Source organism: Hippopotamus amphibius, chromosome X (assembly GCF_030028045.1).
Source record: "Hippopotamus amphibius kiboko isolate mHipAmp2 chromosome X, mHipAmp2.hap2, whole genome shotgun sequence".
In the NCBI taxonomy this organism is placed as follows: domain Eukaryota; kingdom Metazoa; phylum Chordata; class Mammalia; order Artiodactyla; family Hippopotamidae; genus Hippopotamus; species Hippopotamus amphibius.
In genome coordinates this window covers 75,498,955-75,525,603 of record NC_080203.1, presented here as the reverse complement: position 1 = coordinate 75,525,603, position 26,649 = coordinate 75,498,955, and the positions used below count along the sequence as shown (strand labels likewise).

At 35.8% G+C, this 26,649-nt stretch overlaps 1 protein-coding gene across 5 annotated transcripts in view; it reads right to left on the bottom strand.

Moving 5' to 3' along the window:
* The window catches only part of PHKA1 (phosphorylase kinase regulatory subunit alpha 1), a 120,277-nt gene that overhangs the window by 79,597 nt on the left and 14,031 nt on the right, over window positions 1-26,649 (bottom strand). For all 5 annotated transcript variants that reach the window (XM_057717829.1, XM_057717830.1, XM_057717831.1 and 2 more), the window contains exons 5-12: window positions 20,630-20,712; window positions 17,058-17,138; window positions 10,837-10,935; window positions 9,293-9,439; window positions 8,061-8,114; window positions 6,639-6,761; window positions 2,642-2,737; window positions 957-1,064 (exon numbers count right to left, since the gene is read on the bottom strand). In XM_057717829.1, the coding sequence (XP_057573812.1) occupies window positions 957-1,064; window positions 2,642-2,737; window positions 6,639-6,761; window positions 8,061-8,114; window positions 9,293-9,439; window positions 10,837-10,935; window positions 17,058-17,138; window positions 20,630-20,712 (791 nt within the window). The remainder of the gene's footprint in view (window positions 1-956; window positions 1,065-2,641; window positions 2,738-6,638; window positions 6,762-8,060; window positions 8,115-9,292; window positions 9,440-10,836; window positions 10,936-17,057; window positions 17,139-20,629; window positions 20,713-26,649) is intronic.

The window sequence follows — 26,649 nt, the reverse complement described above, 5'->3', positions numbered from 1 at the left end:
TTGAATGAGAAAGTCACCAGGTAAGGATTATTTTAAACAAATCATTCTGCCCATTATTGGCTACATTTATAATAATGTCAACTAAAGATAAACTTTTATGCTGTACACCTGAAACTCATAGTGACATGTCAATTATATTTCAATAAAACTGGGACAAACAAAACAAAACAAACAAAAACAGTGGCAGAAAGTAAACAGTTATATATAGACAGGTCAAAGAGTCTGGCTCAGAAAGGAAAGCTAAGTCCCACCCTAGATCCTCTAGGAGCCTGGATTATAGCTTATCTTATATAATAACCTATAATGAGGAAATAGATTTGTCAGTAAATTTGAAAAACTTTGAGAAAGGGAACCCTTCTTATAGCTCAAAATGTCACAAATAAGCTGGACATAAAGTAAGAAATTCCCAAGTGCTTTATTAACAGCTGTCTCAACAGAGTTTAATATAAGGCACATTTAAAGGGCCCTTTATCAACAAACAAACAAATAAACAAAAAACTATGATGCTCCCAAACACTTGTCATGGTACCTAAAATTATCTCATCAGTTTATTCAATTAAAGAATGAAACTTTATGTTGCTTGGAAAAGTTAGCGCTTAAATCCACTGTAAGTCATTACTATCCAACTATCCAAGCACAATTGCATTCGCAGTCACCAGACAAGGCACTAGGGGGCATTTTGAAAGGGAACTATCTAAAGCCTGATCCCAGAACAACTTTAAGTACAGTACCAAGGTAGGAAGCCCTGGGCAAGCATGAGGGACATGGTTGTCAGGGGGAAAGATTTTTGCCAAGGATTGGCCATGTTTCCACTCTAAGGATCCGGAGGAAAATCTGTAATTAAGGCAGAATGCAAAAGGCGAAAGACAAATTCTTCAGATTTAATGAGCTACACACAAATCTGATTGTTATGATGACTAAAGCAGAAAAGTGGAAGAGCCTTGTTTTCCCCTTACCTCTGCCATCAAGCTTCCTAAGATGTATAGAGACTGACCCCACATATGAGGCAGCTTGCCCATGGGGACTCGGTCCACAGTGTGAGGATTTTGATATTCTTCATCAACCTAAAAAAAAAGATAAAGAGATAAAGAAAAAGAATAGAAGGTTTAAGACAACGAAAAGGCCGAGTCTGGAATGTGATTTCTACTCTATAAAACAGTCACATACGCAACGCACTGAAAAGTCAAGCACTATGACTATAGTCTTAGGGCAGTGCCCCTCTAATTGTACGTGGATACACACCACCTGAGGATCTTGTCCAATGGCAGATTCTGACTGAGTAGATGTGGGGGGAAGGCCTGAAATCTGTATTCCTTTTTTTTTAAGAATTTTTATTGAGATACAGTTAACATACAATAAACTGCATATCTTTAGAGTGTACAATTTGGTATTTTTTTTTCTTATTAGTAACGTATATATGGCAATCCTAATCTCCCAATTCATCCCATCCCAATCCCCTCTGCTTTCCGCCCTTGGTGTCCATCTGTTTGTTATCTACATCTGTGTCTCTATTTCCACCCTGCAAACTGGTTGATCTATACCATTTTTCTATATTCCACATATGTGTTAATATACGATATTTGTTTTTCTCTTTTTGACTCACTTCACTCTGTATGACAGTCTCTAGACATGTCTCTACAAATGTCCCCATTTTGTTCCTTTTTACAGCTGAGTAATCTTCCATTGTATATATGTACCACATCTTCTTTATCCATTCATCTGTTGATGGACATTTAGGTTGTTTCCATGTCCTGGCTACTGTAAATAGTGCTGCAATGAACATTGTGGTGCATGTGTCTTTTTGAATAATGGTTTTCTCAGGGTATATGCCCAGCAGTGGAATTGCTGGATCATATGGTAGCTATAGTTTTAGTTTTTCAAGGAACCTCCATACTGTTCTCTATAGTGTCTGTATCAATTTACATTCCCACCAACAGTCCACATACTCTCCAGCATTTACTGTTTGTAGGAAATCTGTATTTCTAACAAGCTCTCAGGTGATGCTGCTGATGTTTCTAGGAGCTTAGTCCACTCATTCCCACCAGCATGGAAGACTGCATCTCTCCCCTGGCTAATGCTCTTTTGCAATGAAGAAGAGGAACAATGGTAATCTTGACTGGCATTTTGGGGAAATGGAGACACTGTTCATTTTCCAAGCCTCAATAAATCCCAGAAGACTAACCTCAAAGCAGAAAATATCAAATACTGAGAGTTCACACAGAACATCACTCTAGTTCAGCCTACTGATCTTCATATCATTCTCAAAGTCTTATTTTTTAAAAAATCAATCTCTGAACAATTTGTTTTATTTTTTTAAATTGAGGCTTGGCTGACATACAAAAAGGCCATACATATTTAACGTATGCATCTTGATGAGTTTGAGGATAAGTATACACCCGTGAAACTACCACTGTAAGATTTGGTCTTGCCCTCGTCTTGCCCAGCAACAGTGCCATAACTGAGTCTGCTCCATAAATTTAATTTCAAAGGAATAAAATCATATTTTAATTGTCCTTTACCTAAAGAAAGACTTTAGAACATTAAAATCAGAAGAGTAAAATTATTTGACTGAAACAAGGCAGTCCTTTTGAGGTACTGCTCCTCTGCTCCCAGCTCCATGTTATGGCACTGTCCAGCTCACCTTGTCAGGGGGAACACTGTACAGCTCTGGCAGAAGTGGGACTCCATTTTTGCCCTTGATGAGGACTGCTTCAAGAGCCTCTCTGTATTCTTGAACCTGTATATAAAAGAAAAGGAGAACAAAATTTATAGCAAGTTCCCTTTGGGGATCTAGGGGAGGGCTGTAGCCAATGAAGGTCCTATTGCAAAGGAGTATATTCACCTAGTGAAAGGAAGAAGAAAGGGAATAGTATTTACTAAAGGCCAGATACTATGCTAGAAGTTTTGCATACTTGTTAATGTATGCAAAAGGTTATTTAATTTTAATAACCATCCAGGTGTGTGTAATTAAAGCCTTTTTACAGGGAAATTAAGGCTCAAGAAGGTTATGAGCTTATGAAAGATCACACAGCGAGTGCAAGGTTGAGCTCAGATTTGAGTCCAAGTCAGCCTGCCTCCACAGGCCTGCTTTTATTCACTATGTACTACACTGAGTAGAGCTTCTTGACTTTACAAGTAATTGCTTTTAAAACTATATTTCCCCTGTCAAATTAAGTTTCTATTATGATCAAGTTTACATTTTTCCTTAATTTGCTGTAGATTAGTAATACATAAAAAGTAAAAAAACCCTATAATTTACAGCAGAAAAAATATAGTCAGTTCTGCTGTATTAGTCGTTTTGAAAACACAAATTTGTTTCCAATGCATTTGATATATTAGAGAACAATTTGAGCATAACATGAATTTCACATCTGCTTACATACAATTTCAACCTGAGAACTGAGTCCTGTAAGAATACACAACACACACACACACACACCCCCCTCAGGAGAACCATGAACCACAACTCCTCCACATGTGGTGTTATAACTTTCCATCCAATTTCAGGTAACTCTCCTTCTACCACTCCCGTGCTGCTCTCTTCTCACGGACACCCTGGCTACATGGCTCTGTGCCTTCCCTTCTATTTAATTTCCTCTTCTATTCCCTCCTTGGTCTATTTTTTATTCTTCCTCTGTGTTTGATATTCTTTTTTTTTCTCTCATGCTATCTCTCTTTTCCTCTCTTCCTCTGGCATGTAGGGTGGTGAGTACAGGAGCCCCACAAGTGAGGTGGCAGGAATGTGGGTGCACATATCCACAAGCAAACTTCAGGTGTCTTTCAAGGTACAAGTGCCATATCTTTGTGGTATTTATATATTTCTTAACCATGTAACATGTATAAAGCTGTGGTACTGTTTTTTTTCAATTATGAGAAAAACAAACACTAAAGTAAAATATTTGAAATATGAAACAACAGTTAATCTAAATTTTTAACAATATTAAATTTTAATAAACATTTTAATAGTAGCATATTTTATACACATGATCTTTAATGTAGCGTTTCCTTCTTGTTGAACATTTAAATTATTACCAGACTTAATTTGTATGGATGTAACAGTGAATAAGAAGCACTGTATATAACTGTATGCCATCCTTGAAATAATTTTCTCAGAATATAATTTTTGAAAGAGGAATGAATTAATGTTTTAAAGCCATTAATGCCTATCTGTGGTACTGTTTTTATTAGGTTCCTATCATTTTGTATGTATTTATGACAAACTTTTTAAGTGTTGTTCCCCAACCACATTTCCCCATAAGCCCTATAGTTTTTACTTCTCAAATATGCAGAGCATGGCAATTTTTAGGGAACAAATATGTGTCTCATTATAGCCAAACTGCCTGTACCTTACATTTATCACGTCTGTGAAATTCAAAGAATTTTAAGGCGATCCACTTCTTCAATGCAGAGAGAAAAACTATTCTCATCATATGTACAGGCATACCTTGCTTTATTGTACTTCGCTTTATTGTGCTTCACAGATACTGCGTTTCTGTGCGTGTGTCTTTGCTTTTTGTTTTTTGTTTGTTTTCTTTTTTTTTTTTACAAATTGAATGTTTGTAGCAACCGTGTTGAGCATGTCTACTGACACCATTTTTCCAATAGCATTTGCTCATTTTGTGTCTCTGTGTCACATTTTTGGGAATTCTCAAAGTATTTCAAAGCATGTATCAGCAAAAAGATTATGACCCATGGAAGGCTCAGTTGATGGTTAGCATTTTCCAGCAATATTTTTAATTAAGGTATGTACATTTTTTTTGACATAATGCTATTGCACACTTAATAGAATGTAGTGTAAACATAACTTTTATATGCACTGGGAAGCCAAAAAATTTCATATAACTTGCTTTATTGAGATATTTGCAATATTTGTGTGCTCTAGAACCGAACCTGCATATCTGTGAGGTGTGCCTGTACAGAGAAACTAACGAAGTCAATGACAGTACTTGGGCTACTCAGTGGTCAGAAGCAAAGCCAAGAAAAAAAAAAAAGAATAAAAAAGAATCCAGGCCTTCCAACTCTTTTTTTCCCCGAGTTCAAAAAACCTGAATGTGCTTTGTACTTATTTGGCACATTTAATAAATAACTCTTTCTTTGAGCAGGCACAGTTTTTGATAAATAATTTTGTGGCATTTGAGAAGGACTGAGAAAAATGATAAAATCAAAATAGGGTGGTCAAGGGACTTCCCTGGTGGTCCAATGGGTAAGACCCCTCACTCCCAATGCAGGGGGCCCAAGTTTGATCCCTGGTTGGGGAACTAGTTCCTACGTGCATGCCGCAACTAAGAGTCCACATGCTGCAACTAAGAAGACCTGGTGCAGCAAAATATGTTACAGAGAAGAGTTAAATCAGACTCCATGTTAGATCTGTTTGTTTTACATTAACCTTTGTATTCTATTGCTTTTGTTACAAGTATAGAATGATACTTTATAGCCTGAAATATGCAGGATAGCCCATTCTCAAGTCTCTGACCTTTAAAGTTGCAAAACAGAGAATAACAATTGCCTTGTTGGAGGTTTACAGGAACACGGAGACCTGACCTACCTGCACAGCTGCAAGAACAAAAGATTCTGGCACCAGGAAGTCTGCAATAACCAATAACACCCCCTCCCCTTTTTAGTATAAAAGAAGCCTGAACTCTAACTCAGGCAAGGTGGTTTTTTGACCGACACGAGTCTGCCATCTTCTTGGTCTGCCGGCTTTCCAAATAAAGTCGTATTCCTTGCCTCAACACCTTATCTCTGATTCACTGGCCTGTCGTGCGGCGAGCAGAGCGAGCTTGGACTCCGTAACACATACATACATACATACATACATACATATTAAAAAAACAGAAGAAAATGTTTGGTTTTAAAAAAAATAGAGTGGCCAAAATAGGGCAGGTATTTCTATTATTGCTTATCTTATTTTTTGCTCAAAAAATGATACTCTTTAATTTATTAAAGCTTGAAGCACTTTGTGCCCCTGAAACTTATCGGTGTAACCCTATTATTTAAACTCATATTTGCAGTTACAGATTAGTATTGGCCAAAGCATTCAAATTACACAAAACTGTATTTTATGTAGCCAAGTATTAATGACTTCCAAATATGCTGGATTTATGTCCAAGTTTAGAACACAGCCAATTTGCAGACTGCCTGACATTCAACTTACTTGATTAAATTGTCCAGTCTCACTGTTTTCCAACAATGGTTTCTAAACTGCTTTATTCATGTAGCTCAAAAAGCAATGTTGACTGTATTTTGGGTGGTGAGGACAGGGTATAAGTGGGTTGTTGGTTTTTTGTTTGTTTGTTTTGTTTTGTTTTTGCTAAAGTCAGAATATCATTTTCAAGATTTATTTTTAAAAAAGACATACAAAGTCAGGAGGTAAATTCAAGTACCTCTTATGACTAAGTCAAGTATACAGGACTTGCTATTCTGCTTTCTATTTCTATTAAAAGTCAAGTCTGAGTGATAGTAATATCCAGGTCTTCTAACTCTTAACGTAGTATCTTCAACTACTAGTCTCTGGAAGACAACTCTGTCTCCTCCCTATTAGGAAGACTTCCATTTGGACACGGGATCAGCACAGTCATTAACTGAAAGAGGAAGACATAATAGCAATCTGCTGAAAAGCTCTTTCCCCAGTGCCTTACCTGTTCTGTATTGCCACTAAAGACCCCATCAAGGATAAAGTATGTCCAGAACAATGGCCATTCACACTCAATGTTTTCAAATAACTTCAGCTCTGATGGTTCATAGTATAGACGATTGGGATCCTGGTAAAAACACAATAAACAAAGTCTGTCTTATCACTCCAAGGTCAGACTGTAACTTTAGTTCAGAGATATTACAACACAGCCTTTCACCACGGATAGTTTGTTTCAGAGAAGACAGAGTACATACACACTCCCCTCCTTTAGCAAGTACTTTTGTCATGTGATTCTAACTAGTAGAACTGGGATAATAATGATACTACAGGCAGGTGTATGAGGAAGTGAGATTAATTTGTAATAAACTTGAGTTTGGTTTTATACTTGTTAAGTTTGAGGTAGCAGCAGAACATACAAATAGAAATGTTTAGAAGGGCAGCAAGAGATGAGGGTTTAGGAATCATCCTTGTAGAGGTGACACACGAATCACAAGTTATAGATGTAGTACCTATATATAATGAACAAGCAGCCCAAGAACATAATCTTGGTAAACCCTCAGTTTGGTGAGGTAGGACAGAAAGAGGAGAAAAATTACAATAGTGTAGAGTTATGGAAATTAAAATAGGAAAAGAATTTCAAGAAAATGTATGGGTAGGTGACAGTGATGTACTACAGAGAAGTCAAGGAAAATAAGGACTGAAAAAAGGCTACTGGATTGGTTACTTAGGAGATTATGATATTTCAGAGAAAAATTTTAATAAATTGGTAGGGGTAGAAGTCAAAAGGCTTAAAGAATAAAATGGAAGAAAGGAAGTAAACCAGAAGAGTTTGAGCTTGGTAATTTAAAAACATTATAATGGCTCTCAACCAGAAAACCTGAGCCTTAAACAATGTTTACATCGTCAATGAAAGTGGTTACTGACCATTCATTCCCTTTTAATAACACTTAATTTTCTCCATTGATATTTCCAAGGAGAACTTTTGACAAGTGGAACAAAAGGAAGTTAGCTTTTCAAGTCAGAACTAACTGCAAAAGGTGGAAGGGATCCAAAAGGATTACTAACAGAAAGATTTTTCCCATTGTAATTATTAAATATTTTGTGGGGAATATTTTGAGACTTTGTAAATACTCTGTTTCTGCTTAAACTTTCATCCACTGAGTTAAGCATCCATCAGTAGCTCTTTCCTGAAACTAACCATCTTCAAGAGGGGGAAGGACTACACTTTCCTCTATTTTATTTACTTCAGAAAGGCTCACAAATAATATTTGGCAACTAATCCCAACAAAGGTAGCAAACATCAGTTACTGTTATCCTATTTAGTGATTATTTGAAGTACCATCATTGAGATGTATTTTCTCTGAATGAGGCTGCAGGTAATAGTGACCATTCTACCTTGGACTCATTTTGGGGAAAACAAACCTACCTCTTTAGGAGTTTTATATCCATCTCGTAGAAAGCGACAGCAACCATAACGACCCTGAGAATGCAGAGGGAACAAGTCAGAAGCATGTACATTGGTACAGCAAAATAATTAATCAGAAATGTATCCTTTGCAACAGCTATATGTGCCAGCCTATCATCAGTACAGACATGATACTTAAAAAATAATTAAAAAAAACCCTGATGTCAGCCCAGCAGCAGAAACTGATTTCAGCAATGTGATTTCAAGCAAGGGCTAAGTTACAGGCTCTTCCCTAAAGCAGTGTTCTTATTTTATCTTCTCCTTGGCTTTCCACCATAGGATAAATCTGTGACAGCCCAATTACTAATCTATGTGGTCCTCTTCACACAATTCATAAGAGATCATAGTTTTTTTTTTAAAAGAAAACACATTTTTAAAATTTTGAGATAATTTGTGACTTACAGAAGAGTTCTAAAAACAGTACAGAGTCCCCATATATCCTTCAACCACTGTCCCCTAATATTAACATCTTATATACCACAGAACATTTACCAAAACTAAAAAATGAACCTTGGTACAACACTATTAACCAAAGCAGAGAACTTATTTGGATTTCATCAGTTTTTCCACTAATGCTTTTTTTTCTGTTCCAGTTTTCAATTTAGGATCCCACTGCATTTAGTTGTCATGCCTCCTTAGTCTCTTCTAATCTGTGACAGTTCCTCAGTCTTTCCTTGTTTTTCATCATCTTGACATTTTTGAAGAGTGTTCGTCAGTTATTTTGTAGAATGTCCCTCAATTTGGTTTCGTCTGATATTTTCTTTCTTTATTTAAGCTTTTTTTAAAAAGCTCTTTATTGGAGTATAATTGCTTTACACTGTTGTGCCAGTTTCTGCTGTACAACAAAGTGAATCAGCTGTATTTATACTTATATCCTCATATCCCATCTCTCCTGCGCGAATCCTTCCCACCCTCCCCATCCCACCCCTCTAAGTCATCACCAATCATTGTCTGATATTTTCTCATGATTAGATTGAGGTACTGCATTCTTGAGAAGGACATCACGGAGGTGCTGTGTGCTTCTCAGTGCACTGTATTAGGGCGTACATGATGTCAATACATCTTATTACTGGTGATGTTAACCCTGATCACTTGGTTAAATCACTGACATATGTCATATTCAAGACCCACAAAAATACTAATATCACCTTAAAGTTAGAGCCTAAAGAAAAGAAAGGCACATATGGACATACCTGAAGCTTGGTGATGATTTCCTGTTTTGTGAGCTCTACCAACTGATTATCCTCTACTGCAAAGGCTGGGAAGGAAATAACTGAAAGTAGACTAGCATCAACCTCTTTGGATGTTGAAGCCCGGGGGAGTATTGAATTAAGGATAGACTAAAAGAAAGTCAAATGTGGCACATTAGTAAGTAACTCAGGATTATAAAACGATTAGCTTTAGCTTCAAAAGATTTGTGTTGAAGAGGATCATTCAGGTGAAAATCTAAAAATGACTCAACAGTGAGAGCAGTGAGAGCGTAGAAGACTAGCTACTTCTATAAATCACCCCTTGTCTTAATCCTGCTCTCAGTGCTTCCTAATTCTGATTCTTAAGCAGCTGCTAATGGATAAAGAATACTCTAACATCATTATCCCACCCATAATCCTGTTGTCCCATTAGAAACTGTTTAAGCATAAAGATAAAATGTAGCTGTTGGGTGTGGTACATATATACAATGGAATATTACTCAGCTGTAAAAAGGAACCAAATGGGGACATTTGTAGAGATATGGATGGACCTAGAGACTGTCATACAGAGTGAAGTGAGTCAGAAAGAGAAAAACAAATATCGTATGTTAACACATATATGCAAATATAGAAAAATGGTACAAATCAACCGCTTTGCAAGGCAGAAACAGAGACACAGACATAGAGAACAAACATATGGACACCAAGTGGGGAAGGCGGGGGGGGTTGGGGGGAATGAATTGGGAGATTGGGATTGCCATATATACATTACTAATAAGAAAAAAGTATCAAATTGTACACTAAATATATGCAGTTTATTGTATATCAATTGTATCTCAATAAAAGTTCTTAAAGGAAAAAAAATGTAGCTGCTGGGAAGCAAGATGTGGAAGTCTTAGCTCCTATATCCCTGAAATTTATCTTTTCCATGAAAAATTTTGCATTTTTAAAATTAGAAGGTGAGACTGTATTCACTAGAACACCATGGGTGTCTAATCAGGGTTTGAAGAAGACAAGAAAGGCCATCTTGTCAATGACAAGAACCTTGCTCTTTCAATACGAAGGGTAATCCTAAACAAAACTGAAGATATACATTTACCACTTAAACAGTCTAATTTCCAAACATCTAACCCTAGAGCCAACTGGGGACAAGAGAAAGTTTCAGAGCCACTATCAAGAAGAACACAAAATCGATCACCTCTTGTTCTCTTGGTATATTTAGAAAAGGAGATACTTAGGAGCAGAGCCCATAGACCCTTGCTATAATAATAGTGGAGAATTCCATATACTGTGATGAGAGTGGAGAATTCCATATACTGTGATGGGATCCCTTATTAACCTTGGGTGAGAGAACAGGACTACGATCTCTGTTATAGCTCTTGCTATATCAGGTTTATCTCTATAGGATGCTTGATAAGACATTTTTGGCACATGGTAATAAATCAGATTATGTATTCTCATTCAGTTCTCCTTATTCTAAAGCTCATACTAAATTTGAGTCTGAGTAAAAATACATTTTTCTATAACATGTTTCATTATTCTCTTACCTGGCAGTGTTGCACTTCATCAGCTAGGACATGGATAACTGACTGGGGCCCACCTTTCACACCAAACAGATCCAGTTCATCTAATGCTTCCAGGGCTGCCTTTGAGGAATAAAGAAGGAAAAGGCAACTTTAGCATTATAAAGATGTATATTTCCTCTCCCTCTACCCCAGTATCATATCAATGCACATGATGTCATTTTAAATATGTTCAGCATAACTTAAAATACAGTAACATTCTTTATTTCCAGGGGCCTCTGGCAGATTTTTTTGGTCTCCTGTATTGTCCTAGAGACACTTGAGATAGAGGTTGTAGTAATACTTTCATGATTAAAAACCCTCAACAAATTCAGTATAGAAGGAACATACCTCATCATAATAAAGGCCATATACAACAAACCCACAGCTAACATTATACTCAGTGGTAAAAAACTGAAAGTTTTCCCATAAGATCAAAGCAAGACAAGGGTGCCCACTCTCACCACTCTTATTCAACATGGTACTGGAAGTCCTAGCTAAAGCAATTAGGCAAGACAAGGAAATAAAAGGCATCCAAATCAGAAATGAAGAAGTGAAACTGCAGATGATATTATCTCATATATAGAAAACCCTAAAGACTTAATCAAAAAACTGTGGGAACTAATCAATAAATTCAGTAGTTACAGGATATAAAAATCAACATACAAAATCAGTGGTGTTTTCTGTACACTAACAACAAAACATCTAAAAAAGAAATAAAGAAAACTATCCCATTCACAATAGCATCAAAAGCAATAAAATACTTAAGAATAAATTTAACCAAAGAGGTGAAAGATCTGAACGATGAAAACTACAATACTCTGATGAAAGAAATTGAAGAGAAAAACAAATGGAAAGATACCCCCATGCTCATGGATCAGAGGAATTAATATTGTTAAAATGTCTATACTACCCCAAATCATCTATAGATCCAATGCAATCCATATAAAAATTCCAAAGGCATTTTTCACAGAAATAAAAAAAATCCTAAAATTTGTATGGAATCACAAAAGACCCCAAATAACCAAAGCAATTATGAGAAAGAAAAACAAGCTGAAGGCATCACACTTCCTGATTTCAAACTATACTACAAAACTATAGTAATTAAAATAGTATGATACAGGCATAAAAGTAGACACAGAGACCAATGAAACAGAATAGAGAGTCTAGAAATAAACCCTTGCATTTATAGTCAATTAATATTTGATAAGGGAGCCAGGAACACTCAATAAGAAAAGGACAGTCTCTTCAACAAATGGTTTTGGTAAAATTGGATAATCACATGCAGAACAATGAAATTGGACCCCTATCTTATATCACACACAAAAATTAACTCAAAATGGATTAAACATAAGACCTGATATCACATAACTCCTCCTTTACATTGATCTTGGTAATTATTTTTTAGATATGACACCAAAAGTATAAGCACAAAAGCAAAAATCAATAAGGGGGACTACATCAAACTAAAAAGCTTCTGCACAACAAAAGAAACAGTCAAAAAGATGAAAAGGCAACCTACAGAATGGGAGAAAATATTTGCAAACCACATATATAATGAGAGGTTTATATCCCAAAAATATAAAGAATTCATACAATTTAATAACAAAAAACCAAATAATTGAATTAAAAATGGGTAAAGGCATTGAATAGACATTTTTTCCAAAGAGAACTACAAATGGCCAAAAGGTACATGAAAAGATGTTCAGCACCACTAATCAACAGGGAAATGCAAGTCAAAACCACAATGCATTATCACCTCATATCTGTCAGAATGGTTATCATCAAAAAGATAAGTATTGGTGAGGACACGGATAAAAGGGAAACTTGTACACTGTTGGGAATGCAAATTGGTTCAACCACTATGGAAAATAATAAGCATGGAGGTTACTCAAAAAAATTAAAAATAGAACTACCATATGATCCAGCAATTTCACTACTGGGTATACATTCAAAGGAAATAAAAACAGGATACCAAAGAGATATATGCACGCCTATGTTTACTGCAGCATCATTCACAATATATGGAAACAATCTAAGTGTCCATCAACAGATGAATGGGTAAAGAAGATGTGTATGTGTGTGCGTGCCTGCCCCTGTGTGTGTGTGTGTGTATAATGGAATATCATTCAGCCATAAGAAAGAAGGAAATCCTACCATTTGTGACAACATGGATGTACCTTGGGAGCATTATGCTAAGTGAGATAAGTCAGGCAGAGGAAGACAAATATTGTATGATATCACTTATATGTGGAACCTAAAAAAGTTGAACTCATAAAAACAGAGTAGAATGAGTTATTTTCTAAGTATTTATTCTCTGAAGTAGAATCACTAGGTCAAAGGACATAAACAATTTTTAAGACATAATGCTATAATGTTTATTGCAGCACTATTTACAATAGCCAGGACATGGAAGCAACCTAAATGCCCATCAACAAACAAATGGATAAAGAAGATGTGGCGCATATATACAATGGAATATTACTCAGCTATAAAAAGGGATGAGATGGAGCTATATGTAATGAGGTGGATAGACCTAGAGTCTGTCATACAGAGTGAAGTAAGTCAGAAAGAGAAAGACAAATATTGTATGCTAACTCACATATACGGAACCTAAAAATGGTACTGATGAACTCAGTGACAAGAACAAGGATGCAGGTGCAGAGAATGGACTGGAGAACTCGAGGTTTGGGAGGGGGCGGGAGGTGAAGGGGAAGCTGAGATGAAGCGAGAGAGTAGCACAGACATATATATACTACCAACTGTAAAGTAGATAGCCAGTGGGAAGTTGTTGTATAACAAAGGGAGTTCAACTCGAGGATGGAAGATGCCTTAGAGGACTGGGACGGGGAGGGTGGGGGGGACTCGAGGGAAGGTGGGGGGGGAGTCAAGGGAGGGAGGGAATACGGGGATATGTGTATAAAAACAGATGATTGAACTTGCTGTACCCCCCCAAAATAATAAATAAATAAAATTAAAAAAAAAAAGACATAATGCTACATTCCCACTCATGCAAGTTGCACCAATATAACTATCAACAGCAGTGTATGATACAACCTTCTTTAATGCAAACCAAGTATCATCTTAGAAATTTTTCCTAATTTGATAGAAAAATGGTAAGTCTGTTACATTAATTTGCTAACAAGGTTGAATATTCTTTTAAGTATTTATTAGTTATTTGTAGTTCCTCAATTATGAGGCAGAACTGACTTAGTCTTTGGGATAGCAGGTAGTTCTGGAAAGCTTCCCTGAAGCAATGTCTAAACTGAGACCTAACAGGTTAAGCAGATATCATCCAGGCACAAAATACTTACCAATTACATGGGGGAGAAAAGCAAATTGAGAGCAGAGAAATATGGCAGATACTACCTTAATGAAGCCATCAAACTTAACATGAACAGTAATGGAACAAATTCACATCTGGTACTTCCTGATGATGTGCTGAGGACACATCATTACCTCTGTGGTATTCTTGACAAAAATGCATAGCTTGAATCAAATCATGAGGAAAAATCAAATTGAAGGACAGTCTATAAAACAATTAGCCTGTAATCTTTAAAAATGCCGAGGTCACAAAAGGCAAGTAAAATCTGAAGTATTATTCCAGGTTAAAGAAGCCCAAAGAGACATTACAACTAAACGTAACATGTTATCCTGGATTGGATCCTGGATCATAAGGGTTTTTTGTTTGTTTTTGTTTTTTTGCTATAAATGATATTATTGGGACAATTAAAGAAATCTGAATGGGGTCTTTGGATTAGGTGGTAGTATAATGTCAGAGTTCACTTCCTGATTTTGATGATTGTACCATGGACAGTCTTTGAAGAAATTCACGCTGAAATACTTAGGAGACATGAGGCATCATGTCTGCAATTTACTCTCAAATGGTTAAAAAAAATAACGTGTATGTATAAATAGAAAGAGAAAGCAAATGTTAACAACTGGGGAACTTGGATGAAGGGTATATGGGAATTCTTTGCACAATTCCTGCAAGTTTCCCTAAGTCTGAAATGATTTTAAAATAAAATGTAAAAAAATGTTTCAGTGGTTAAAACATATTTTTAAATCAAATTATTCAAAAATATTGATAATACTCAGAGTTAGTGAGGGTTTGAGGAAAACAGTGCAGATGGCACATGATAGCATTTATCCATCATATATGAATGGGGAAAATGTAAACTGTTGGAAATTGTTTTGGAGGGCAGTTTTAAAGTGTATATCTTAGCCAGGTCATGGAAGCAACCTAAATGCCCATCAACAGATGAATGCATAAAGAAGATGTGGCATATATATACAATGGAATGTTACTCAGCCATAAAAGGGAACGAAATGGAGTTATCTGTAATGAGGTGGATAGACCTAGAGACTGTCATACAGAGCGAAGTAAGCCAGAAAGAGAAAAACAAATATCGTATGCTAACTCATATATATGGAATCTAAAAAAATGGTACTGTTGAACCCAGTGACAGGGCAAGAATAAAGATGCAGATGTAGAGAACAGACTTGAAGACACGGGGTTGGGGTAGGGGGGCGAAGGGGAAGCTGGGACGAAGTGAGAGAGTAACATTGACAAATATACACCACCAAATGTAAGATAGATAGCTAGTGGGAAGTTGCTGCATAACGTAGAGAGATAAACTCGATGATGGGTGATGACTTAGAAGGTCAGGATAGGGAGGGTGGGAAGGAGTCATGGGAGGGAGGGGAAATTGGGATATATGTATAAATACAGCTGATTCACTTTGGTGTACCTCAAAAACTGGCATAAGAGTGTAAAGCAACTATATTCCAATAAAGAGCTTTAAAAAAAATAAAGTGTATATCTCTTAACCCAGTGGTTTGACTTTTAGGAATCTATCCTACAAAAATATTTGTGCAAGTTCAGTAGGATATACATACAAGGATCCTCACTAAAGCATTATCATCAATATAGTAACCATTTAATGCTGTGCAGCAACTGAAAAGAATGAATTGGATTATCTGTATGAAAGAGGATGTTTGGTTATGTTGCTCAGTGAAATGTGAGATTGTTGAATTTTAAACATCAGGTTACATAGAGGTAAACAGAGTAGGATTTAGTTTTTAAAAATAAGCTCAATATCTGTATCACTTTGGTAATTAAAATAAAGAAAAAAAAAGTTTACCCAGGGAATAAATATTTTGTAGGGACAAAGTTCCATATAAATGTATTAATTCAACCACATTAATTATATAGTTTAAATTTTCTATGATCTTATTTTTGGTTTATTTTATCTGTCATAGCCTAGGAGTGGATTTTGTTAAACTGTCCTCTTATAACTGTTTCTGTTTTGCCTTGTATTTCTAATACATTTTGATCAGTATTAATTGAAACTACATTCCAGGCCAGACTTTCTCATTGTGGGCTGTGCCTTCTATCTTGACCCTCTTTGTTCTCTTTGTTCCATGTAATACTTTTTGCTTTGAATTCTACTTCATTTGAATTCACATAGTCACCCATACTCTTTTTTGCTTATTTTGGCCAGACTTTGTCCATCCTTCTGTTTTTAATCTTTCTGTAGCAATTTGTTGTCTTACAGCTCATAGAGGTGGTATAGGTATAGACTGGATTTCCTTTCTTCATTTTTAAAATCAATCTATGTCTTTGCCTTTAGGAAGGGGAAACAAGTCATGAGCACTTATCATTATAATGGATACATTTGATCCTATTCCTGCTATCCTATTTTATTCCTTCTTGCTGTTTCCAGAGATAAAAGCTGAAATTAAGGCAGTAGCAGTGGGAAGGAAAAGATGAAGCCAAGCGGAAGATAATAGTGATGATAAAAATAACAATATAGAGGATACAGGAGAGTGAGGGGGGTGGAGGATTGAAAGATGGTTCCCTGATATCAACCTTTGTCACCTGGAGTATGGAAGGAAAAAGGATTTGTTTGTTTTTGCAGTGGTAGAGATGACGAGTTTAGTTTAAGATATGTTTTCTGAGGTTCTTGTGGAATATGTAAACAGAGACATGCTTCAAAAGCAGTTGTACATACAAATCTGGAACTTATGAAAGAAGTCTTCACCTACATGTCTATAGTTATATTGGAGACTCTGAATACTGCCTACAGTTTAAAAGACCAGTTAATCTGATGATGGTCTAAATTCATGTTAAGGCTTTATCTATGGCAAAGCTGTACCAGAATTCTTTATCCCACACTTGACAAAAACAAAATAAAGAAAATTACCTTTGCCATTCCAACTGAACTGGCATTCAATTCTGAGATTCCTTGGTTGGTCTTGTCTCCACGTTCCCATATCCCGAAGTCCTGGCATAAAATAACCAATACACCATTAGCAAGTCATCACTACTAAATGCTTACTAGATGTACAACCCATGAATAAAAGGCAGAAATATTAGCTAACTTGTGATACATACATTTGCCCACAATGCTTATTAAAGAGAGGCCAGTGAGTTGAGTTCCCCCTATAGCAATTTTCCCAGTAGCTTTAAATTCTATTGGGGCCTCCAAGAAGTTAGAAGATACCTTGACAGTTGATCAGGACTAAGAACCATAACTTGGTCCATCTAAAGAGGTGCTTCTCAAAATTTTTCATCAAAGCAGATACCTAGGGGGTCTAGAAGACAGAGCCTAAACATCACCTAAATATTTTATCTTAAACATCCATTCTAATTGTACTCTCTATTGGCATTGACAATGTACCATGTACTTAGCTATGCACTTTACACTATTACAGTATCTTCCTTAATCCTTATATTTCACAGATGATGAAACTGAGGTGCAAAGAGAGGTTAAGTGACTCACCCAAGGTCAAATAGCTAATGCATGACAGAACTAGGATTAGAGTCCAAGTGCTCCAAAGCCTACATTCTTAACCATAGCTCTATACGGACCCTCAATAATACATAGATAACATTTAAAACTACTTTTTAAAAACTTTTCATTTCCAAATAACTAGATTTACAGAGAAGTTGCAAAAATAGTAGTGAGTTTCCATACACCTTTCACTCAGCTTCCCCTACATGTTAACCCCTGACATAACCATAGTACAATTGTAAAAGTGAAAAAATTTACATTAGTAAAATGCTAGTAACCACATTATGGACTTTATTAGGATTTCACCGTTTTTCCCACTAATAGCCTTTTTTATTTAAAGATTTTTTGTTTGATGTGGACAAACAAAAAATCTTTAAACACTTAGACACTTTTAAAGTCTTTATTGAATTTGTTACAATATTGCTTCTGTTTTATGTTTTGGTTTTTTGGCCATGAGGCCTGTGGGATCTTAGCTTCCTCCATGACCAGGGATCAAACCTTCACCCCCTGCATTGGAAGGCTAAGTCTTAACCACCGGACCACCAGGGAAGTCCCACCAATAATAGCCTTTCTATATACTCCAAGATCCAATCCAGAATACCATGCTGCGTTTGTCATGCCACCTTAAGTCTCTTCCAATCAGTTACAGTTTCTCAAGCCTTGTCTTTCATGACCTTGACACTTTCTGAAGATTAGTCGTCATATATTTTATAAATTTCCCTCAGTTTGGGTTTGCTTGATGTCTTCTCTTGATTAGATTGAGGTTATGCATTTTTGGCAAGAATACTAGAATACTACAAACATTATGCTCCTTCTTAGTGCATCATATCAGGGGTATACGGTGTTGATGTTTTATTACTGGTGATGTTAACCTTCATCACTTGGTTAAGGTGGTGTCTACAGAGTTTCTACATTCTACTGTCACTATTTTTCTATTATACTATTATATTATTATACTAATTACAAGCATACCTCAGAGATATTGTGGGTTCAGTTCCAGACCACAGCAATAAAGTGAATATTGCAATAAAGCAAGTCACATGACTTTTTTGGTTTCCTAGTGCATATAAAAGTTATGTTTACACTATACTATATATAGTCTATTAAGTGTGCAACAGTATTATGTCAAAAAAAGACGATGTACATACCTTAATTTTAAAATAGCTTATTGCTAAAAAATGCTAACCATTATCTGAGACTTCAGCAAGTCATAATCATTTTGCTGGTAGAGGGTTTGACATACTGCAAGAATTACCAGAATATGACACAGAGACATGAAATTAGCAAATGCTGTTGGAAAAATCGCACCAATAGACTTGCTTGACATAGGGTTGTCACAAACCTTCAATTTGTAAAAAAACACAATTAACTGCAAAGTGCAATAGAGCGAACAAAGCATAATGAAATGAGGTATGCCTGTAATTAATAAATATCTTCAGAGAGATACTTTACGATTGTGCAAATATCTTGTTTCTCCTCAAACATCCACCCACTAATTTAGCATCCATCAGTGAACTGTGCCTGCAACAATTATTACAGTGATTTCAATGGTGATTTTCTAGTTCCTTCATTACCTTTACACTCATTAATTGCAATTCTTCTCTAAAGAAGAGCTATCCTTTCTCCCTCATTTATTTACTCAGCTATTTATTTATACTGGCATGAATTTATAGTTATTTAGGTTATTCTCTGGGTTGTAATAAAATATTATCATTATTTACTTTGCCCAAATTGTTCCAGCTCTGGCCATTGGGAGTTCTAGGTTGGCTCCTGTGCGCTTTTGAGGTCCCATTTTTTTGAACACTTCCTCACTTTTTGTTACTATAAGATGCTCAAAAACAGTTTTATCTCGCATTTTCCTTGCCCCAGCCCTGAAATCAATCACTTCTACAAGGAATCCTGGTTTCTTTTATTAAAGAATGATAGTTACATCCAAGACCTGGGTACTAGTGCTCATTGTCACTGTGGTGTCAGGCTTCTAGGCACTTTCATTGAACAGAACTTGGAAATACCCACATGCACACATACCTATATTTATTTTAGTATTTACCTTAAATTACTTTTAATATCAAATCTCTGAGTCAAAAGATGAAGCTTCAGAAAGGTAAGTTGTATTTATCCCATGGTGAGTCTCATTTACTCCTAAACCCAGCTCTACCCTAGTTTGTGCAACAAAGATTAGAGTATAAGAAGGCATAATAATCATTCATTCTACTGCTGCAACCCTTGGCTGCAACAGAGAGGTCAGAGAACCCTGGCTTTTGCCCTGAATCACAGCAGGCCTACGGTATCAGAAAACAAAGCAATCTATCAACAAATAATGTCTGTTTGTGTCAGATATGTCTATCTGGCAAATATGGATCGACAGGTTCCAGATTTACCCTCACACCTGTAACACCTAAAAAAACAAAAACAATTAAACAACTGAAAGAAAACTGGACTATGTATGACACAGCCATTTTCAATACAATGATTATGCAATGAAGAATAGCAACCCCTGAGAGAGATGTTAAATATATTATGACTTAATAAAAACCTACCTCATATGTAGTTGTAAGAGAGTAACTATTTTTATATAGTAAGCACTGAATCAATGTCTATAGATGATATTAAACACATGACTAAATTTTATTTCTAAGTAGTTAACTGACCCATAATACTCCTTAGCCATCTTGCTCCCATTTAACCACAAACATTAAAATAAGACCACAATTTAGCCCCAGATTGCCCAATGCATACCATGAGGTATTATAGAGCTTGAAAGGAATGAAAGCATTGCACCTTAACCCTCTTGCCTCTGTCAGTCCCTTTGGGGAAAAGGCAGAGGACGACAGAGCTTAGTAAAGAAAGAGGCTGAAGGCAATTTTTGCCAGAAGCCTTATAGATTGGTTCACTACGAGGGGCAGCATTAAGAGAAGGAATAGGTTGTTCAGCATTTTAAAAACATCACGTTTAAAATTCATTCCAAAGTGAGTACTTACAGCAGTTTTATATGCAGCTTCAATGTAAAACACAAGGTTCTGTATGAAATTAACTTCATCTAGGCTGTGGATGATATGAAGTCCTGAGAAGAAAGAGAATAAAGACATAGGGCTAGTCAATTATCACTACAGGCTTTATAGGCAGCCATGGTGACTAACTGACCTCCCTATTCCCAAATAATCCTACTTTTGTTTAGGAATAATGGGAGGAACTTTGATTCCTAAAACATAAAAATAATACCACAAATCAGTCCTAGGCTAGTCTTCAACTAAGTGAGATACCAGCATATTTTAACATAGAAGAGTTTTAATTGCTATTTGTAGGTTTTAATGGAAAGTCTCAGACTCCTAATTCTAAAGGTAACTAATTTGTGTTGTGTTTAAATGTACAAACCTAAGCATCTGGAAAAATAAAGACAAATATTTTAAAGAAAACTTGGGGGGAGTCTAAATACTAAGAAGTAGGTAAAAATTGTAATTTTAAGAACTCAAAACCATATTTTGGGGGAGTAAAAATGATAGTTATTCTAAATATAAGCTATACAAAGATAGTTAGAGCTTATAAATAAAATGCTTTGCATGAAATACACATTCAATTTTCACAACAACCCTAAGAGGTGGGTACCTCTATTATCTGACTGAGGCTTACAGAAGTTAAATATTTGCCTAAAGTCATGTAACTAACAAATAGTGGAACCAGGACTCAATTGACTATCAACTTCTATTTCACTTCAGACTGAGTTCCTAACCAAGATGCTACACCACTTCCAAATATGTACAACATGATCTATTTTTGTTTAAAAACTAACTCCTCCCCTCCCCTGCCATTGAGGGAAATACGGATAATTATACAGTGAAAGTTTTCCTCCCACCCAGAATCACATCACTCCCACCCTGCCAAATCCCCTCTCTGGAAAAAACCAGTCTTACCAGTTTCCTCTTTATCCTTTCAGAGATATACTACGCATATATAAAAATTATACAGAGTAGTATACTATGCTGCACCTTGCCTTTTTCATATATAACTTGGAGACAATTTTAAATATATCTGCCTCATTTTTTTAATGGCTGCATAGCGTTCCTCTGAATGGCTATTTGTATAACCAGTTCCCTACTGAAAGACATTTGGGATTGTATCTAATCTTTCTTTCATCACTACAATCAATGCTGCAATGAATATCTGTGTATTTATATCTTTGTGCACATGCACCAATATATCAAGGTAAATTTTTAACTGCTGAGTCACAGATTTGTGCATATTATTTTTCCCAACATTTTATTTTGAATATTTTTCAGACAAAAAAATGAAAGAATTTTACAGTGGCGCCTGTAGATTTTACACACCATCTGGACTCAACCATTAACATTGTACTATATTTTTAAATCACATATATATCCATCCAACAATCCATCTTGTTTTTTGACACATTTCAAAGTAAGCAGCAAATATTGGTACGCTTCTCTAAATACTTCACCACATGTACATTAAATGTTGATAATCATCACCAAGTTACTCTGCAAAGAAATTCCATAGTTTACATACCAACTAGCACTGCCTGCCTCTTCCTAACACATTTGTAAACATAGGCTTTAATAAAAGTTTTTGATCTTTACCACTCTAAGGGATGAGAAATAGAATCTCCTTGCACTTTAATTTGTAGCTCTTTTATTTTGAATAAGGTTGTGAGTCTTTTCTTATGTTGATAAGCCAACTGTATTTCTTTTCCTATGAACTGTTTATTTTTTCATGTCATTCACCAATTTCTGTTGAATTGCTGGTCCTTCTGTCATTAATATATTAATAAATATTAAGGAAATTAGACTTCTGTCCATCATATGTGTTGCAAGTATTTTTCCTAATTTGTTTGAACTCTGATTTTGTTTACAGTATATTTTTCTTCTCAGAAGCTTTTATTAAAAAGCTTTATTCCATGAATGTTTCTAGTACTTTCAGTTTCTTTTTTTGCATTTAAATCTTTGATTTATTGACAAATATTTTAAATCACAGAACTCTAACTTTAACATTAGAAAGGACTATATGATCCAGATCATCAGATTGCAAACTCCTCCTGATCCATGGCTCTGTCAAAACAGCAACTACAGCACAGGGCAGCATCAGCAGCAAAGGGTCTTTCTTGTAGCACTAATGACCTACCTTAACCTCTTGGATAGAGAGAAAAAAGAAAAGAGAGGTAGTAATATTAGACATCAGCTTCATAGCTTTATCTTGTCACCTCTGTGTGCCAAGATGCTTGAATAGTGATTGAGAGAAGGCAGTAGGTGTGAAACTGGTTTTGTCCATCTCTTAGACTGGTGTCACAGCTAACTAGTCACTATACCATATAAATGTCACATGTCTACAATTTGATTCTGTTTACATGGCCTTCTTCACATCTTGAAATCCTGACTGTTCTTTCAAGGCCCAACTCAAATGCTACCTCCTCTTATGATGCTCTCATTGATTCCCCTCTTCTGTGCTTCACATAATTTTATTTTTCTTGCTGTTATGAACTTAGTTTTTACTTTGTACCATAGATAAATCTTTACCTGAATTTGAAGGAATCTTATTTATATTCGTAAGTCCCCAAAAGTATCTCATCATAGCCCCTAAAATTATCTCACATAGTAATGTGAATGGTATTAAACAATATTGAATAGTAGATGTTCAATAATTATTTACTGAATGATCTTAAACAACCCTGTTAACCATAGGAGAGGGACCTGTCTCTTGAAGCAAGACTTTACATGTAGGACCTCTGGTTCCTGTCCCTTCTATGGAGCCAAGGCACTGCTCATAGAACAAAGGGTGCAGAGGTGAGACACACAGGTGAAATGAAGTAGGGTTTGGGTAAGGCTAAAAATGGCAGTGCTGTATAAAGCATACTAAAATATGCAGGGCTCCAGAAATGAGGCTGACTCAGTGGTCTACACCACAGACTGATTTGCACTCACCTAAAATCAAGCCTCTCTCTCCCTTATTTTTAAAAACAATGATACTGAGATATAATTCACATACCATACAATTCATCCATTTCAAGTATATACTTCAATAGTTTTTAGGATATGCGTAGTTCTGCAACCATCACCACAGTCAATTTTAGAACATCTTCATCACTCTCCAAAGAAACCCTGTATCCGTAGCATCACTCCCCATTTCCCTTCAACACTTGTCCCATCATTCCCTACCCCACCTCTTGCCAAGTAATCACTAATCTTCTTTATGTCTCTATAGATTTGCCTTACTAGATACTCATATAAACGCAATCATACAATACGCCTGGGTTCTTTCACTTAGCATAATGTTTTCAAGGTTCATCCTTGTTGTAGCATGTATCAGTAATTCATTTCTTTTTATTGCTAAAAAATATTCCATTGTGCAGATATATCACATTTTATTTATCCAATGAGTAGTTAATGGACATTTAGGTTGTTTCCACTTTTTGGCTATTATAAACAATGCTGCTACGAACATTCATGTATGTGCACAAGCTTTTGAGTAAATGTGTTTTCATTTCTCTTGAGTACCTACCTAAGAGTGAAACTGCTAGATCATATGGTAACTCTGCTTAACCTTATGAGAACTGCCAGACTGTTTTCCAAAGTGGCTATACTATTTTACATTCCCATCAGCAGTGTATGAAGTTTCCAATTTCTCCATACCCTCAGAAACATTTGTTATTTTCTGTCTTTTTGATTATAGCCATCCCACAGGGTGTGACATGGTATCTCAATGTGGTTTGCATCTGCATTTCCCTAGTGGCTAATGACGTTTAGCATTTTTTCATGTACTTATTGACCATGTGGATATATTTGGAGAACTGTCAGTTCAGATTCTTGGCCCATCTCAAATTAGGTTACCTTTTTATTATTGCATTGTGAGAGTTCTTTATATACTCTAGACAAGTTTCTTATCAGATATATGATTTGCAAATACTTTCTATCATATTGTGGGTTGTTTTTTTACTTTCTTGAAGGGGTCCTTTGAAGCACAAAAGTTGATTAAAAAAAGTTTAAGTTGATAAATTCCAATTTATTTTTTCTTTAGTTGCTTATGCTTTTGGTGTCATATCTAACAGGGCCTTATCTAACCCAAGGTCAGGAAGGTTTACTCCCTATATTTTCCTCTGTTTGTTATAAACTCACTTATTCCCCCAAAATTCATATGTTGAAGCCATAACCCCCAATGTGACTGTATTTGGAGATAAGGCCTTTAAGGGGGTAATTCAGTTTAAATGAGGTCATAAGGGTGGGGCCCTTATCCAATACAGACTGGTATCCTTATAACAAGAGATCAGGCATGTACACACACAAACAAAAGACCATTTGAAGACACAGCAGGGAAGATGGCTGTCTGCAAGCTAAGTCTAGAGGGTTCATCCGAAATGAGCCCTGCCAACACCTTGATCTTGGACTTCTAGCCTCCAGAACTTTGAGAAAATAAATTTCTGCTGTTTAAGCCACCCATTCTGTGGTATTCTGTTATAGAAGCCTTAGTGGATTAGGAGCTTTTAGAGTTTTCCTTCTTACATTTAACTCTATGATTCATTTTGAGTTAGTTTTTGTCTATGTTGGAGGAAGAAGTCCAATTTCATTCTTTTCCATGTGGATACCTGGTTTCCCCAGCATCATTTGGTAAGAAGACCATTCTTTCCCCATTGAATTATCTTGGCACCCTTGTCAAAAATCAACTAACCATAACGTTATGGTTTATTTCTGGACTTTCAATTCTATTCTGTTATTCTATATGTCTATCCGTATGCCAGCCACACAGTATATGGAAGTAAGTTTTGAAATCTGAAAGTGTGAGTCCTCCAACTTTGTTCTTCTTTTTCAAAATTGTTATGGCCATTCCAAGGTCCTTTGGATTTCCATATACATTTTAGGAACAGCTTGTCAATTTCTGCAAAGAAGACAGCTTGGATTTTCACAGGAATTGCACTGAATCTATAGATCAATTTGGGGAATGTTACTACCTTAACAATAAGTCTTCTGATCCATGAACATAGGATGTCTTTCTAATTTAACATTTCTGATTCTTTTCATTTGTTCCTGTGGACGTGAGTTACCATTTGGTACCATTTCCTTAATTCAGTATAGCTTTGCTCCCACCCACCCCCTTAGTTCTGATATTATCAAATATACTTACATTTTTATATGTTATAAGCCCCAAAATACAAGATATTGTTTTATATAATTGATTTTTAGGTCAGTTAAGAGAAAAAGAAGAAATATGTAATTATATTGTACTTTATTTTTACCACTGGTCTATTTTTTTCTGTGTGTGGATTCCAATTACTATCTGCGGTCACCTGATTTCAGTATAAAGAACTTATTTTAGTACTTCTTATAAGGTAGGTCTATTAGCAACAAATTCTCCCTGTTTGTTTATCTGGGAATGTCTTTATCTCACTTTGTTTTTGAAAGACAGTTTTGCTGGATATAAGATTCTTGGTTGACAGTTCTTTTTTTTCAGCCCTTTGAATACATCATTCCCCTGCCTTCTGGCCTCACTTTTTTTTTCTGAAGAGAAGTCAGCTAATTTATTCGGGTTCCCTTATATATAACAAGTCATTTTTCTCATATTGCTCTCAAGATGCTGTTTGTTTTTGGCTTTTAACATTTTTACTACAATGTTTCTGGGTATGAATCTCTGTTTATCTTACCTGGAGACCTTCAAGCTTCTTAGATATGAAGGTTAATGTTTTTCATCAAATTTGGGATGCTTTCAGCCATTATTTCTTTAAAAATATTTTCTGCTCTTTACTCTCCTCTGATACTCTTATTACACATGAGTTGGTGCCCTAAATGGTGTCCTACATTTCTCTGGGGTTTTATTCAGTTTTCTTTATTACTTTTTCCTATTCTTCAGACTACATAATCTCTGCTGATCTATCTTCAAGCATGCTGATTTTTCTGCCAGCTCAAATCTATTGCGTCTCCCTAGTGAATCTTTCATTTCAGTTACTATACTTTTCAACTTTCTATCTGGTTCACTTTTATCTCTTCATTGATATTCTCTA